This window comes from Bubalus kerabau, chromosome 22 (genome assembly GCF_029407905.1).
Source record: "Bubalus kerabau isolate K-KA32 ecotype Philippines breed swamp buffalo chromosome 22, PCC_UOA_SB_1v2, whole genome shotgun sequence".
Lineage (NCBI taxonomy): Eukaryota > Metazoa > Chordata > Mammalia > Artiodactyla > Bovidae > Bubalus > Bubalus kerabau.
In genome coordinates, this window is record NC_073645.1 from 33,713,323 (window position 1) to 33,731,306 (window position 17,984).

General features: G+C 40.3%; 2 protein-coding genes across 18 annotated transcripts in view; one reads left to right on the plus strand and one right to left on the minus strand.

Annotated features, from left to right (window-relative positions):
* On the minus strand, positions 1–17,960 carry BBIP1 (BBSome interacting protein 1). 14 transcript variants are annotated; one of them, XM_055560153.1, is made up of 5 exons: positions 16,770–16,908; positions 16,580–16,677; positions 4,667–4,739; positions 1,038–1,207; positions 1–616 (listed from the first exon to the last, which is right to left on the minus strand). In XM_055560153.1, exons 3-4 carry the CDS (start codon positions 4,710–4,712, stop codon positions 1,044–1,046), a joined length of 210 nt encoding a protein of 69 aa, XP_055416128.1. In that variant the 5' UTR covers positions 4,713–4,739; positions 16,580–16,677; positions 16,770–16,908; the 3' UTR covers positions 1–616; positions 1,038–1,043. The 14 variants fall into 14 exon arrangements, with proteins under 14 accessions (XP_055416128.1, XP_055416137.1, XP_055416141.1 ...); XM_055560162.1 differs by lacking the exons at positions 1–616; positions 16,770–16,908 and adding exons at positions 6,212–6,291; positions 17,624–17,767 and having other exon boundaries at positions 658–1,207; XM_055560166.1 differs by lacking the exons at positions 1–616; positions 16,770–16,908 and adding exons at positions 5,236–5,340; positions 17,624–17,661 and having other exon boundaries at positions 658–1,207.
* The window catches only part of SHOC2 (SHOC2 leucine rich repeat scaffold protein), an 88,060-nt gene continuing 86,281 nt past the window's right edge, over positions 16,206–17,984 (plus strand). Inside the window, exon 1 of one of the 4 annotated variants that reach the window (XM_055560149.1) lies at positions 16,206–16,339. The gene's annotated coding sequence lies outside the window, so the exon portion shown is untranslated. Of the gene's footprint in view, positions 16,428–16,863; positions 16,993–17,339; positions 17,479–17,984 lie in introns of those variants that run through there. The other 3 variants (XM_055560148.1, XM_055560151.1, XM_055560146.1) reach the window with 3 other exon arrangements.

Here is a 17,984-nt window from a genome sequence, read left to right on the forward strand (position 1 = left end):
TTGATTATTTGGAGTGCATTTATTTTAGATCTTTTAAAAAACTTATTTCCCACAGCAAATTTTAAATCATATTTGAACCTAGTTAAACTTTGCTCCTGGCAAACTTTTAAAACAAGACAGTAGTAAATAAATTATTTTGATATTATACTTGGGAAATACTTGCACACTTCCTTGTTTTTTATCTTATCTAGAACTTAATGAAATTTCTAAATGTATATACCTTTCATCATTAAGTTCTATTACCAAGTAGTGTTTGTAGTTACAAAAATTATTCTTCAAAGACTCAAAAGTTTTACATTTAGTCAGTGTATGAGAAAACAGTAGTTACTGATAACAGTAATCTAAGGGAAGATCACATTTCTAACCTCTTTTGCAGAGCCTAATTACTCAGCAAGGCCTAAAGGTCCATACTAATTTAAATTGTCTATTACCAACTGCAGCAAACCAACCAAGAAATTATATTCAGAATTTACAAAGGTTTTCCTAGGAATATATACCCATTACAGGTCTAGCTACAGTCTTTTAGAAATAAAACTTCCAAATTTATGTTCATTTTACTCCATGGGCTCTTTCAAGTCCTTATTAATTTCCATTTTAGGGTTTTATGTTTTGATACCTGGAAGACAAAGGTGGCAAGGTAAGTCCTTAAAGTCAGTATAATTAAAAAGCTTAGTTCAGTTTTTAAAACCATGTACAGGATGACTGTAAAAGTTGCATTTACTCACTGTGCCTAACTAAGAATGTTATCTAGAAAACTGATAGGAATGGTGAACAGTAATTTGTAGTTTGAAAAGCTTGGGTTAAAAATAAAACAAAATCTGGGTTCAAAGTTTTAAAATTGCTTATATTCAATACAAACCAGTGTTTAAATTCACAATCCAAATTTTAGTAATCCGGTTTTTTTTATAGGGATACTATCTGTTTTATTAATACATACTGTTTTCAGCATACAGATGCAGATTATTTTCAGCTCTTGTTAATAGAAAGGTGTAGGGTGTTCTGTAGAAGTGCTAGTTATCATTCAGTGAGTTACTTGCCATTGTTCAGTGAGTTATTTTCTGTTCCTTTTCTGTCATTTCCTGTTGGCGAATTGTATCCTGTGCTGCTTGTTGCATTTTCTCCAGTTTTTCAAGAGTCAGAGATTTTAATGGTAAAAGTTTGGGTTTACATAGCACCATTGTGGTTATATCTTCTACATACAGCTGCCCTAAGTTTAAAAAGAAATAAAAATCAGAGTGAGATAAATACAGCTGTTTGGTAGTTTGGATTTGCAGCTTAAAAATTTAATACATTGTCATTTAAAATCTTGTTCTTATAGTTATCCTTGTAACATATCTTTAATATAAAAATATAAAAGCATCATTTAATACTAGGAAGTTCATGAGAAAGGTTTTGAATTTTCAACCTAAAATTATAAGTTGCCGTGGGACACAACTTCTTGTGTCAGATGTTGAATTTCAAACAAACAAACAAACAAACAAAAAAAAGGAAGGAAATACAACATACATAAAAATACTTAGGGGGACAAGATGGCAGGGTAGAAGCCCACCAGAGTCACAACTGAATGCTGACCAACCATCAATAAAAAAGACGCAAACCTACCAAAAAAGATATTCTGTTGATACATCCAAAGACATGAAGAAACCCAACGAGATGGTAGGAAGGGCGCACACTCAATATAATCAAATCCCATACCCCCCAGGTGGGTGACCCACAAACTGGAGAACAATTATATCACAGAAGTTCTCCCGTAGGACTGAGTCCCACATCAGGCTCCCCAGCCTGGGGGTCTGGCATCAGGAGGAAGAGCCCCCAGAGCACTTGGCTTTGTAGTCCAGTGGGGCTTGAGTGCAGGAGTGCCACAGGACTGGGGGAAACAGCAGCTCCACTCCTGGAGGACACACACGGGTGTGCGTGCACTGGGACCCAGGGCAAAAGTGCACTGACTTCATAGGACCATGGGTCATACCTGCTGGTCTTAAGAGGGTCTGCTGGGGAGGTGTGGGGTGACTGGCTCACTGTGAGGACAAGGACCCTGGTAGTGGAGACATCAGGGAACGCTCACTGGCATGAGCTCTCCTAGAGGCTGCCATTTGGCACCAAGACCTGATGCCACCCAACAGCCCGTAGGCTCCAGTGCTGGGACCCCGAGGCCAAACAACAAAGCAGGAACATCCCCTTCCTGCCATCAGACTGCTTAAAGACTTCCTGAGCCCACAGCCACCTCTGGTCACGTCCCTTGATACGGCACTACCACTGCCCATCAGAGAACCAAGACTGAGCTCTACCCAACAGTGTTGCCAAGCATAGGCCCTTTCCACCAAGACTGAGCTCTACCCAACAGTGTTGCCAAGCATAGGCCCTTTCCACCAGGAAGCCTGCTCAAGCCTCTGGACCAGGCTCAACCACCAGGGGGTAGACTCCAGAAGCAAGAAAACTAGCATCCAGCAGCCTGGGAACTGAGTTCACAAACAGATCAGAACCTTCCCTGGACTAGCTGGTCCCTGGACTGTTGGGTGATGAGAGCGTAAGGCTGGGTGGGACACACAGGACATCCCCTACAGAGGGTCACTTCTCCAAGGTCAAGGAACATAAATAACCTTCCATATACATAAAAATAGAAATTAAAAGAAAATGAGACAGCAGAGGAATACATTTCCTAGAGTAATGGAAATAACAAAAATACACAAATGGGACCTAATTAAACTCAAAAGCTTTTGCACAGCAAAGGAAACCATAAAACGAACAACCTATAGAATGGGAGAAAATGTTTGCAAATGTGACTAACAAGCGATTAATTTTCAATATACCAATAGCTAATACAGCTCAATATAAAAACCCAATCAAAAAATGGGCAGAAGATCTAAATAAACATTTCTCTAAAAAGATGGCCAAAAGACACAAGAAGCTAATTCTAGAACCATAAAACTACAATGAGGTATCCCCTCACACCAATCAGAATGGCCACCATCAAAAAATCTACAAATAATAAAAGCTGGAGAGGGTGTGGAGAAAAGAGAACCCTCTTACACTGTTGAAAGTTGCTCAGTAGTGTCCGACTCTGTAACCCCATGGACTACACAGTCCATGGAATTCTCCAGGCCAGAATACTGTAGTGCGTAGCCTTTCCCTTCTCCAGGGGATCGTTCCAATCCAGGGATGGAACCCAGGTCTCCCACATTGCAGGCGGATTCTTTACCAGCTGAGCCACCATGGAAGCAACTATACAAGTATACAGCAAATTTTATATACAAGTTATACATACATTCCCACCTACACTGTTGGTGGGAATGCAAATTTGTGCAGCCACTATGGAGGACAGTATGGAGGTTCCTTAAGGAACTAAAAAGAGAGAGAACCACATGGTTCTGCAATCCCACTCCTAGGCATGTGTCTGAAGCAAACTGCAATTTGAAAAAAGAAAGGCACCCCAGTGTTCATTGCAGCACTATTTACAATAGCTAACACATGCTGCTGCTGCGTCGCTTCAGTTGTGTCCGACTCCGTGTGACCCCATAGATGGCAGCCCACCAGGCTCCCCCGTCCCTGGGATTCACCAGGCAAGAACACTGAAGTGGGTTGCCATTTCCTTCTCTAATGAACACATGCAGGCACTCTAATGTCCACTTACAGATGGATAAACAAGACTGTGTGTATGTGGAATATTAACATGAAGAAGACTGAAATAATGCCGTTTGCAGCAACATGGATGGACCATACTAAGAGGAGTAAGTCAGACAAAGATATCGTTTATATGTGGAATCTAAAAAAAAAAAAATGAATGAACTTTTAAATATAGAACAGAAACAGACCAAAAAGACATAGAAAACAAACTTACAGTTACCAAAAGGAAAAGGTGGAGAAGGGATAACAGGAGTTTGGGATCAACATACACACACCACTATATATAGAACATATAAACAAAAAGGACCTACAGGAATCTACTATATACAACCTGGAACTATAGTCAGTATTTTGTAATAACCTATAAGAGAAAAGAATCTGAAAAAAAACAAGGTAATTAAATATGTATGTATAACTTGTATATAAAACTTGCTATACACTTGTTGTAAACCAACTATATACTTCAATTAAATGGAAACTCAAGTACCTAGTAAGATATGGTATTAACATGAATATTCAAATTACTGAATGTTTACCTTAAACCTTCAGCTTTTGTTACATTGTTTGATACAGGTTTCTTTTCCCTCACTTTCGGACCTTAGTGTTATGGTAAATTATGGTGCTATTTTTGTCACTAAATTTCTTCTTGTTATCACCAATCTTGAGAATAATAGGATTTCTACATTTAAGAAACAAACCATCATCTTACATCCTTTTACTGGGGGCAAAAAAGCAATGGATTACTCCTTTACAAACTACTCATGACAAAAGCATAGCAAAAGTGGAGAGTATCTGTGGCATCTATATAACACAAAATGGTTACAAGATGTCTAGTTATTGAGTCTGCTTTATGACACTATTATATGTATAATATTGGAGAAGGAAATGGCAACCCACTCTAGTATTCTTGCTTGGAAAATCCCATGGACAGAGAAGCTTGGAAGGCTACAGTCCATGGCGTCGCAAGAGACTCAGACACAACTGAACGACTAAAGCAGCAAACAATAATATTCTATGACCAAAGCATCTGTGATTTAGATACCTTGTTTTGGAAGAACTTCCCGGAACATCGACTTCGTTTCTGCCATATCTGAAATGTTGGATACAGTCTCGTCCTTCAATGAGAAAACAAATATTATTCAAGAATGAATTCCCAAAGCATATTACTTGAGATATTTCCATTGTAGTTTAAGAAGTAAAATCACAATGTGTATAGAAAATGAACTATCCTATCCTTGCATAATTTTTCCTTTAATTACCTGAGTCTTTCTATTGAAACAAGGTTGAGATAGTTCATGTAAGCATGCAGACTTTGTCAACTTTTGTTCATCAGTGGTGGTGTTAACTGGAAGGCTGCATGTTCCAAATTTTTCCCCTCTTAGTGAAAATTGGTAGGGCTTAAGTTTTTCAGGCAAAGATAATTAATTATCTAGTAGGTATCTGTGTCACCCCACTCCAGTACTCTTGCCTGGAAAATCCCATGGGCGGAGGAGCCTGGTAGGCTGCAGTCTATGGGGTCGCGAAGAGTCGGATACGACTGAGCGACTTGACTTTCACCTTTCACTTGCACGCATTGGAGAAGGAAATGGCAACCCACTCCAGTGTTCTTGCCTGGAGAATCCCAGGGACGGGGGAGCCTAGTGGGCTGCCGTCTATGGGGTCACACAGAGTCGGACACAACTGAAGCAACTTAGCAGTTAGCAGGTATCTGTGTAGCTGAGGGAAAAAAAAAGGATTTATGTGCAGCTGATAGCATCTCCTGAGTGGTAGATGATGTTAAAAGACAAGACAGTTTGGGAGGTGGCCTATGCCAGGCTGTTAGGGAAAGGAGGCAGTACTATGCAAATACTGCCTAACATTCACACTTCTTTCAGTAGCTAACAACCAATTTCTGCTTTAATTCCTTTGCTTTAATGACAAAAAGCAACTTAAGGATCAATTACTGGCTACACAGCTGCAATTTGTTAAGGAAGCAACACACACAGGTGAAACTGGCTTCTGAATACCAGAAGTGAGGTGTGCTTTCAGTTTACTATTTTCCTCTAATACACATATATTAATACTATATGCTGAAGTGCCAGTGAATACCCTCATGTGAGTATTTTATTATGCAGATCCCAGTGTATATGTCATCTCTGGCTAGTGACATGTTTCCAGTGTTACATCCCAGTTTATGCCATGCTATGTATTAGTATATTCAAGGTGTTCTGGACTGTAATTTTTAGCATGATCCCCTTCCAAATACAGAAGCTTCTCTAGACAGTCCCACCCATTTTGTGATATTTTGCCACACTGATGCAACTTACTGTATATCTTTCACAACACCACCACAGAAGAAAGATTTATTATCTATAATGTGATGATGCTGGCTTGGTGCCTGCCTTTACCACCCACTGCAAATTAGTTATAATAAAGTGAAGCTGCTGCTGGTCTTAGTCCCATTACCACTATTTTGACATTCCTAATAAAAGTTTCCTACTCTCCATCCACCAAGCCTTTTCCCCTTCTTGTTCAAATTTCTATTCTGAAAGACCTAAAGTTCCTGAGAAAGCTCTATCTGCTTTCCAGAACGGTCATCAAAACTTACCCCTATTCTGCTCTGTCTGGGAAGGAAGATGAAGTAGGGAATGGACCAGGAATAAAGCAATGCATCACACTACCTAGAATCTGAGATAAATGCAATTTACTCAATGCATGGCTGCTTCTCCTTCTGACACATTCTTTCCTTCCTGTTACTTAAGCCTGCCAGTGGTAACTAGTGATCATTTCTTTTTCCAGGTTATGTTGAAGGGCAAAAACATTGCAGATCTCTGATTAGCATGAATATAAGAAACACTTTACCTCTCAAAGATAGAACAATGAAAATATTCCTTAAGCCTTTATTTGGTGCAAATCTGACACGATATGCTACTGAAAGGGAGGACAGACATTATAAATGTTGACAAATGTGAAGGTGCCTAGCATCTAAGAGTTTTTATATTACCAATTTTTTTAATCACCAAAATGCTAAAATGGTGGATGAACAAATACTTAAATCTTAGCTGATTTAAATAGCAACTCTAGATACTCATAATTTAACTCTAGATACTCATACTCTTTTGCTTTCTCTTCTCTATACCCAAAATCTAGCTTGAAGAAAACAATGAAGCTTGGTGCTCTATGAAACCTTAGTTCTCTGATTAAGCTGCCATTGTTACTGGAAAGGGTGTGGAGCTAAAGGCCCAGTAGGGAGTGGGTTGGACCTGGTGTAAGGAAGATCAGTGCCTTCACTTGCCTGGGTGGAGTGTCTACTTTGCTGGGGCTGATTCTTGTTCCGAGGTTCCCCTAGGCATTGGCAGGACAGAAACAGGAAGGGAAGGGCTAAAATAAGCAAGGTATTGGTTGGTTGGCTGGCACTGCCAAGCCTACAGTGTCTTGATAATCAACTGCCCAGGGAGCCCAGAGTAGGAAGGAGCATTTTTATCCTTCCCCAGGTGGCCTGCTAATAGCCAAACATGGGTGTTTTGCCTGGTGTAATGCACCCTATGGAGGGTGGCTACCCTTAAGGGTACTTTCTAATTGGTAAGGTAAGATGTGTTTAATACCAGGGACAAGAAGGAAACATACCAGCTATGGATAAAATTCATGTATGTTATACAAGTGTCACATCATTCAATTCAATAAATATGTGAGTGTCCACCATGTGCCAGGAACCATTCATTAGTGAATAAAAGCGGAAAAAAACCTTTGCTCTTTTGGAGCTTACGGCCTAGTGTATAGGGAGAAAAATAAAAATGCTATTAGAAGGTAGTGTTACAGAAACTAAAATAGTTTAAGGGGATTTAGGAGTGCTGGGGGTTGTGGTGGTTATACTTTAAATAGGAAAATCGTTATGGCCTCATAAAGTGAAAATCATTGTGGTCTTATTTTAGGGTGTGTGTGTTATGTTTTTTGAGATTGCAAAAAAATCTAAATGCCTGATAGTATCCACAGTTAGGGAACATATAGGGAAATGGGCACTCCCTATTGGTGAGCAGGTTTGTCAGTACAGCATTTTTAGAGGGATAATTTGTAGTATCCTTAAATATTTTGTAGTATCTACTACGAAAACCAAATATGTATATTTTCTTTGACCCAAACATTCTACTACTAGTAGTGATCCCTAAAGAAACAAAGCATGAGTGTGTAAAGATAAAAGCGTTCAGTTTAGCCGCTCAGTCATGTCTGACTCTTGGTGATCCTGTGGACTATAGCACACGAGGCTTCCCTGTCCATCACCAACTCCCGGAGCTTGCTCAAACTCATGTCCATTGAGTCAGTGATGCCATCCAACCATCTTATCCTCTGTCGTCCTCTTCTCCTCCTGCCTTCAATCTTTCCCAACATCAGGGTCTTTTCAAATGAGTCAGTTCTTCACATCAGGTGGCCAAAGGACTGGAGTTACAGCTTCAGCATCAGTCCTTCCAATGAATATTCAGCACTGATTTCCTTTAGGATGGACTGGTTGGATCTCCTTGCTGTCCAAGGACTCTCAAGAGTCTTCTCCAACACCACAGTTCAAAAGCATCAATTCTTCGGCACTCAGCTTTCTTTATGGTCCAATTCTCACATCCATACATGACTACTGGGCAAACCATAGCTTTGACTAGACAGACTTTGTTGGCAAAGTAATGTCTCTACTTTTTAATATGCTGTCTAGGTTGGTCATAACTTTTCTTCCAAGAAGCAAGCATATTTTAATTTCATGGCTTCAGTCACCATCTGCAATGATTTTGGAGCCCCCAAAATAAAGTGTCACTGTTCCCATTGTTTCCCCATCTATTTGCCATGAAGTGATGGGACCAGATGCCATGATCTTTGTTTTCTGAATGTTGAGCTTTAAGCCAACTTTTTCACTCTCCCCTTTCAATAAGAGGTTCTTTAGTTCTTTGCTTTCTGCCATAAGTGTGCTGTTATCTGCATATCTGAGGTTATTGATATTTCTCCCAGCAATCTTGATTTCAGCTTGTGCTTCATCCAGTCCAGCATTTCTCATGATGTACTCTGCATATAAATAAGCAGGGTGACAATATACAGCCTTGACATACTCCTTTCCCGATTTGGAACCAGCCTGTTGTTCCATGTCCAGTTCTAACTGTTGCTTCTTGACCTGCATATAGATTTCTCAGGAGGCAGGTAAGGTGGTCTGGTATTTCCATCTCTTTAAGAATTTTCCACAGTTTGTTGTGATCCACACAGTCAAAGGCTTTGGCATAGTCCATAAAGCAGATGTTTTTCTGGAACTCTCTTGCTCATTTGATGATCCAACGGATGTTGGCAATTTGATCTCTGGCTCCTCTGCCTTTTCTAAATCCAGCTTGAACATCTGGAAGTTCATGGTTCACATACTGTTGAAGCCTGGCTTGGAGAATTTTGAGCATTACTTTGTTAGCATGTGAGATGAGTGCAAATGTGCAGTAGTTTGAGCATTCTTTGGCACTGCCTTTCTTTGGGATTGGAATGAAAACTGACCTTTTCCAGTCCTGTGGTCACTGCTGAGTTTTCCAAATTTGCTGGCATATTGAGTGCAGCTGTTTCACAGCATCATCTTTTAGGACTTGAAATAGCTCAGCTGGAATTCCATCACCTCCACCAGCTTTGTTTCTAGTGATGCTTCCTAAGGCCCACTTGACTTCGCATTCCAGGATGTCTGGCTCTAGGTGAGTGATCACACCATCGTGATAATCTGGGTCATGAAGACCTTTTTTGTATAGTTCTTCTGTGTATTCTTGCCACCTCTTCTTCATATCTTCTGCTTCTGTTAGGTCCATACCATTTCTGTCCTTTATTGTGCCCAACTTTGCATGAAACATTCCCTTGGTATCTCTAATTTTCTTGAAGAGATCTCTAGACTTTCCCATTCTATTATTTTCCTCTATTTCTTTGCATAAAAGAGTATGAATGTTCATTAGGACACTGCGTTCAGGCATATGTCATAGGTCAAATAAATTATGGAAAAACCATACAATGGAGTACTCTGACAGATTTCAAAATGATACAGACTGTCAAGGCATGTTTTTTAGACAAAACATTAAATTGCAAAAGTTAAAATTCTTACACTAACAGAATGCAAACTTTTAATGCTGAGAGAATACAGTGTCACTCAATTTTTGAAGTTTTTGGTCCGGGTAATTAGAAAAGAATCTGTTGCTTCCTTCTCCCCCAGTTTCTTCACTTTGTAATTTTCCCCACAAATAATGATTTTGATGGATAATACATTTCAAATTATGATAAAAGAAGCTAACCTGTTGTAGCCATTTGAGTTAGATGTCTAAAATTAATGCAGAACTCAGAGGGAAACCAAATCTTTGTCATGAAAAATTTTACTAAGTTGTTTTACTAAGTTGAGTGAAAATCGAAAGGCACTTAGGTCTAGGCAGTGGCACCCCAGTCCAGTACTCTTGCCTGGAACATCCCATGGACGGAGGAGCCTGGTAGGCTGCAGTCCATGGGGTCGCCAGGAGTCGGACATGACTGAGCGACTTCACTTTCACTTTTCACTTTCATGCACTGGAGAAGGAAATGGCAACCCACTCCAGTCTTCTTGCTTGGAGAATCCCAGGGACGGGGGAGCCTGGTGGGCTGCTGTCTATGGGGTCGCACAGAGTCGGACACGACTGAAGCGACTTAGCAGCAGCAGCAGCAGTAGGTCTAGGCAGGATTAGTTAAGTCAATCATACACATATTGATAGCATAAATTAGTCATAGAACTTAAACAAGTTAAAAATCTCTAGAGTGATTTAGTCTGAGGACCAACCTAGATTTACTATGACAACCAAACTAAATTATGGGAGTAGGACTGGACAAGAGCACTAGAGTGTCCTTTTGAAACTTAAGAATGTATATTTGTGGTCCTCAAATTTTATCCTTGCATAACCCCCAAAGAGATTTTGAAAAACTAGCAGAAAAATTAGGTACTCTCTTACACATTTCCAGATAGACATATAAACTGTTATCGTAAGTTTAAACTTATGATAAGTTGCAAAGGACAAAATTTTTAGCATATTTACCCCTATGTCCATAGTAGCACTATTCACAATAGCCAAGACATGGAAACAATCTAAATGACCATCAACAGATGAATGGATAAAGAAGTTGTGGTATGTGTACGTAACTGACAACTACTCAGTCATAAAAAAGAATGAAATAATGTTATCTGCATCAACATGAACACAACTAGAGATGATCATACTAAGTGAAGTCAGAAAGAGAAAGACAAGTACCATATGATATCACTTATATGTGGAATTTAAAATACAACACAAATGAACTTATTTATGAAACAGACACACACACACAACATACTTGTGCTTGCCAAGGGGGAAGTGGGATGGGGGAAGGACAGACTGGGAGTTTGGGGCTACCAGATGCAAACTATTATATAAAGAATGGATAAACAACAAGGTCCTACTGTGTAGCACAGGGAACTATATTCAGTGTCCTGTGATAAACCAAAATGGTAAAGAATATGAAAAAGAATGTATATACATATATAAGTGAGTCACTTTGCTGTACAGCAGAAATTAACACGGTAAATCAACTATACTTCAATAAAATAAATTTTGAAAAAGATTGGAGTAGGAAAGTATGCTCTATTTGATGACAAGGAAATTATTCCTTTAGAGTGGAAAATAAATGTAAAATTAAGAAGTTTTAGATCCTATGTACCTAGCCTATCCAGATTTTTTTCTTTCAACATACTAATTGTCTATAATGTACCAATCACAGCTAAACGTGGGAGATACAGTAGATAAGAACCTGTTCTTCTCCTTGAGGAATCTGGAGGAGGTGAGATCGGGGAAGAGACATGTAAATAAACAATTACAATTCAATGCAACATATTTTAATAAAAGCATATCTGTTGTGCCTTAAGAAACCCAAACCATGAATAACTTGGCTCTGTACAGGTGAAAGTGGTGATCTCTCAGGAATAATTATTACACATGACATTGGAACTAGTTCCAGGATGCATGGGGATTTACTATCCAAAGAAGTGGCTGTGTAGCAAAGGGAGGGTGTTCCAGATAAAGTTAATAATGTGCTCAAAGAAAGAAGCATTTGAAAAAAAAACTTGGAGGAATGGCTAGATTACAATGTAAATACAGTGCACATATCATGGTAGGATCAACCAGGTGGAGGCCAGTTCATGTTCAGCCTTGAATGGCATGCCTTGGAGTTTGAACTTTATAAACAGGAGGGAGCTACTGGATGGCTTTGAGTAGAAATACGACATATGATTTTTTTTTTTTTTTTTTGGAGACACACATTCTAGACAAAAAGGAAAAACAGAAGAGACACTAGAGGCAAGACGATTAGTAAGGAAGCTATTGTTTAGGTAGGATGATGAGGATATGAACAAAATCAGCAATACTGATCAGTATGAGGAGAAGATACTTGAGGTATTCAAAGATATAAGAAGTTGAGATTCGACGAGGGAGGTGGGAGGGGGATTCAGGATGGGGAACACATGTACACCCATGGCGGATTCATGTTGATGTATGGCAAAACCAATACAGTATTGTAAAGTAATTAGCCTCCAATTAAAATAAATAAATTTATATTTAAAAAATAAAACTAATTAAAGAAAAAAAAGAAGTTGAGATTCAAGTCTCCTCTGCCATTCCCCAGTACCACTTTGGGTGGTAAGAAAATGATCAAGGATGACTGAGATTTTAAGCTAACATGCCTGAGTAGATGGTGCAGGTATCAATTCAAGTTGAGGACAGATAAGAGGGACAAGCTAGGAGGGAAGGGTAAAGACTATGAATTAGGTTCTGACCCAATGAGTTTGGAAGGTAAAAAAGATGGGAGGCCTAGACAGGTGGCTGCACAGTAGTATAAGCTATGGGAGTGGATATAATGACCTAACAGGGATATGGAAAGATGGTAAATAGTGGTAGGGTGGTGGTAAAAAGAGATAAAGACAGTGTAGCAGTTGAGAGAAGGGTCTGGAGTCAAATTAGTCATTTAAACAAATTATTTAATTTTCTAAACTTCGGTTTTCTAAAATACAGTTTATAATAGCACCGACTTTAGATGCCTTATTAAATGACATAATTCACACAAAGCCATTAACCAGCTCTAGCACACAGGAAGAGCTCAGTGTCTGAATGCTTACTGCAGGTTGTTGATGGGGATGGGAGGAACGGTAGGAATAAAAATGAAAAAATTTGTCTTTTGTCTGATGCAAGACTTGTGTGGTTGACTGATAGATAAATTTTCAAACACATATTAGATTTCTGAATGTAAACCAGCATGAGAAAAACGTGAGAGGGAGCCCCCAAATAAGGTGTTTTTCAGCAGATACAAAGTAGTAATGTTCTCTCTCACTCAAGTGATTGACCACGTGCTGGCAGAGTGCTTAACCTGGATTGATAATGTTCAAGTGGCAATGCCAAATAACATTATATGTCATGTAGTTGGAAACTACAGTAGATTCTATTCTGTTTTGCTATCTGGCATCTGCTAGTAGAAAAATGTTGCAACATGTTCAGTTTGGCTAATTAACCCAGACTCATGTGAATAATATGTGCAGAGTCTACCTTCTGGAACGTGCCTAGGCCTAAGAACAGGAACTGCTCTTCATGAGTGAACTTGGATGATGCCATTGGTTCTGTTACTCTCCAGTAGCAGACACTACTGTTAAGTTAGTAGAAAATAACATGTCCTACTCATGCAAAATGCCTTTTACTAATAATTTTTGCTTTTTCAAAATCCAGTACTAAAAGTGGTCCTAAAAACATTAGCTATTAACACTTTAAAAAAGGGTTAAGCCTTTTTTAAAAAAAGGTATCTTTTATATTCTCAGCATCAGAGATATGTAGTTACTTCAATAGAATGCAAAGAAAGGGAAATAAAGAATTGTTTGATACTTTACTCAGTGTTTCTGAAAGCCTGACCCTTGGATCACCTTATCAAAATCCCCTGGATGATTATTAACAATACAGATTTTTCTGGAGCCTTCCCCAGATTCACTGAATTAGAATCTCTAATTTTTAAGTTCCCCACATTAAAGTTGGAGAACCATTGTCTTAGATTCATTCATTCAATAAATAAATATTTAATGCCAACAATATATTCAGACTGGACTGCTTTAGAAGTTACCAGTAACAACTATCATACACTGACTACACACCATGTGCTACACAATATGCTGATGCATTTTATGTGTGTTTGACTCACTCTGTTCAACAACCCTGAGGTTTTACACTTCTATGTAATAGATGATAAACAGAATGAGTAAACTGTTCAAAGCCATCAGCTAATGAATATCCCTGTTCTGAAACCCAGGTCTGATTCTAAAATCTGTGGTCTTAATTAGTGTATTATTTAGCTTTACTTGAATCTAGAATACAAAAAAAAGTGATTGATGGAGTGCATTACTTAAATTCCAATGCGAAGACTAAAAATATTCTGTATCAATCTAAGAGTGTCTGCCCTCTCAGAGAATTTTCTTCCTTCTGCTTATCTTTCATGATCAACTGTAAGTCTAGGATAGGAGGAGTACAAAAGCTTGGCTGTCCTGGGAGTTTTCCTCTTGTGATCATGAATTAAATTCTACAGACATCTGTATATCCACTGAACATAGAATGTTCTTCGTGTACTCAGTGCTAAGTATAATCTTGATTTTGCAATTTTTAAAGGCTCTGATGAATGGTACCAACAAGCTATCACAGAAACACCAGGACCAATTAAGACTTGCAGGAGAATTTCAGGGAGAAAAATACTGCCAAAATTGGAATGCAGCCATATGGCCAGTACTTGCCTCAGTATCTGCTTTGATAACATCAAGATTCATCTGTATTTGAATTGCAAGGCCCACACACCTTTCATCAACAGTCTTTGGGGTGCCAGGAGATGAAACTCAAGAAACTATGCTGACATCAGTACACTCTGCTGTAGATGACATTGCATCAACTCCAAGTGAAGGCAAAGTAGCAGCAACAATTTATTAAAAGGTAGACAGTCTATGTTGCCAGTGCAGGTTACTAACACACTCTACATTGCATGGCATCACTGACTCAATGGACATGAGTTTGAGTGAGCTCCAGGAGTTGGTGATGGACAGGGAAGCCTGGTGTGCTGCAGTCCATGGGGTTGCAAACAGTTGTACACAACTGAGCGACTGAACTGAACTGAGATAGTCTATGCTGCCAGTGCATGGTACTAATACAGTCTCCATAGACAAGAGGATTAAATGCTAAACTGTTCTTTGTAGGACATGATAGAAAGTGGTATGCTGAGAACTGGCATGGATTTAATGAGCAGCTCATGGTATGGGTAAGAGTAGCTGCATTGGGGAAGACTTAATCATGATTGGTGGAGAAGGCAATGGCAACCCACTCGTACTCTTGCCTGGAAAATCCCTTGGACAGAGGAGCCTGATAGGCTGCAGTCCATGGGGTCACTAGGAGTCGGACACGACTGAGTGACTTCACTTTCACGCATTGGAGAAGGAAATGGCAACCCACTGCAGTATTCTTTCCCGGAGAATCCCAGGGATGGGGGAGCCTGGAGGGGAGCCATCTATGGGGTCGCACAGAGTCAGACACGACTGAAGCGACTTAGCAGCAGCAGCAATCATGATTGGAAAAGGATGAAAACTTTTAGTTTTCTTACTTTGAAGTAGTCTGGCAAAAACCATTAAATTGGATGTAAGCACGCCTCCAGACCAACTTCTGATGTACGGGAAATAAGAAAAAGGAGATGGTCAAAAAGACCCCTGGCCTGAACTTTTCAAAATGACAATGTTACATGTGAAGAAAAAATGGGGTGACTGTTCTAGATTAAGGGTAAATAGTTATAATACTGAAATACAGTACGTAAACCATGACTGGATCTTGAGTTTTGTTTTTTTGCAAGGAGGAGAAGGTATAGAAGACATTTTTGGGTCAAATGGGAAAACATATGTACATACAGACTGGATTCTAAAGACTATAGAATTGTTAACTTCCTTAATTGTGATAATAATATTATGTTTTCCAGGAGAACTTTAGAATTCTTAGGAAATACATGTTGGGAATTTTAGAGATGTCTACTTAACAACAGGCGTCTGCAACCTATTTCCAAATGTCTCAATGACAAAAAGTGTGCGAGAAGAAATGAAATAAATATGGCACAATGTTAACAACTGTTGGATCTAGGTGATAGGTATATGAATGTTTGGTGCATTCTTTAAACTTTTAATGTATGAATATTTCTTTGATAAAATATTGGGGGAAGAAATTGTGTTGAGTAGCAGGAACTATGCTGAAATTCTGATAAACCGAAATTCCCTAAAACTGAAGTTGCTGGCAAGCATACTGGGCATCCAGGAGACACCCGATATTCAATCTTTCAGTATTTATCAAAATAATGTGTAGGGTAAAATAATAGGCTGATAAATCTGATACAAACCATTCTATTGAGGAGTAAACTGGGCTTTCCAGGTGGAACTGGTGGTCAAGAACTCACCTGCTAATGCAGGACATCTGAGTCTGATCCCTAGGTTGGGAAGATCCCCTGGAGGAGGGCATGGCAATCCACTCCAGTATTTTTGCCTGGACAGAAGAGCCTGGCCGGCTGTAGTCCATACAGTCACAAAGAATTGGACACAACTGAAGCAACTTAGCACACATGCAAGGCAGAGAAGCTAAGAACACAAGCAGCTGTTATATAAAACAATGGTTGTCATAAAAGAGGTTCAGAAAAATGCTAGGTAAGTTCAGAGGAAATTACTTCCTGCTGGGGAAAATCTGGACACAAATCTCCAAGGTTACTAGGACATGGATACAGAATCACAAAAGGTTGGTGCTTCAGTGATTAATCTTGTTAGAAACAAGAAAAGTCCATTTTGGCTAGAGAATGAATACTAAGAATATAAAAAGAAATTCAGCAAAGAATGTAGGTGTGCACCCTTGTTGTGGACTAGCGTGGATATAAACAATTTTCAGTTTACCTGAAAGTTCTCCTGATTCTTTTTCCCCGCAGCTTTAGGTATCCAAGCCGGTATTACGAAGATGACTGACAGGTGTTGACTCAAACCTACAGAAGGAACTGTATGAGATAAATGTGAGACACTTGTGGTAAAGAGTCATGTAAAACTAACACGAAACGAATATTCACAAACATTAAATTGTTTAATATACCGTTGACTTGCAGGATTAGGACAGTATACTTTCTTTCAGAATGGCAGTCAGTGCTTACAAACTCTCACCAGAGAAACAAAGGGAGAAAATTCAGAATCTGAAGACGGACAGTGGGGAAATAAGACTTAGAGGTGTTGCCGCGGTGGTGGGTAACCATCTTTTTCCTTTGTAGCTGGGAACGTAAAACGATTTCCTCAAGTTCCAGAATTCTCCATTCTCAAAGGTCAGGGGGTGAAAGTACTTAACAGAATTTGCGGGGGCGTGGTCAGGAGCTTCACTTTGCTAGAGTTAGGGGCTCCGCCCGGCGGCCCGCACCCAGGCCCCTCCCGTCTCGACTTGCTGCAGCTAGGCGAGGGGAGCCGGTTGAGCGGCCTCGCCCCACAGGGAGCCTCAAAGGGGCGGAGGGAGGGAGGGCTGCCGCCTGGCCAGCCCGGAAAGAAAACCTTCTTCCAGCGGAAGCTACTCTGAGCCTTGTTCTCCTCCGGGAGTCTCGGTCTCCCAAGGCCCTGGGGCCCGCTCGGATCTGACCCACGGTTCGGAACCACGGGACACTCACCTCGCTTCTCGACTCCTGTCAGAATGGGTACTCCCTGGGGCAAGGGGGGCGCAAGCTATTCCCATCCTTCTGCCATGACCCCATTCAGAAGTGTCAAATGCAACTTTCGGGCAGAACAGGGATTTTCGGAGCTCTAAACTCCTGTCCACCTAGGTAAGTGACCAGACGTCCCAGCAAAATAAGGGACGGGAAACCTGCTCTCTCTAATCCCGCAAACGGGAAGGTAGTCCGGAATAGGAATTAACTTGTTTTACATGGGATGTCTGGTCACCTTTGGTCCTTTTTTGGGCCTACTTACAGATGCTTCTCTTCCCAGACTGCTCAACTGTTGCCCAGGGCAACTGTGAGTCTGGGCGAAGGGAAAACTACGTCACACAGGAGACGGGAGGCCAGGAAACTCCCGTTGCCATTATCAGTTATGGCTGCCTTAGCGTCAACAGTAACTTCCGCTTGAGAGTTGTCACTCTACCCTGCTGGAGGCTCTCTCTGTGGCCCAGCTAGCCAGCGGCGCCCAGTGGGCGGGAGAGAGGGCGTCCAGGAGCAGAGGAAAGGAAAAGGGCGCAGAGAGGGAAGCTGGCGCAATACCTCACTCTGATTGGGTAGCGTCGCTGGCGACAGTACGTCTGTCTGATTGGGCAGCGTTGGCGGCTCCGGCCCCG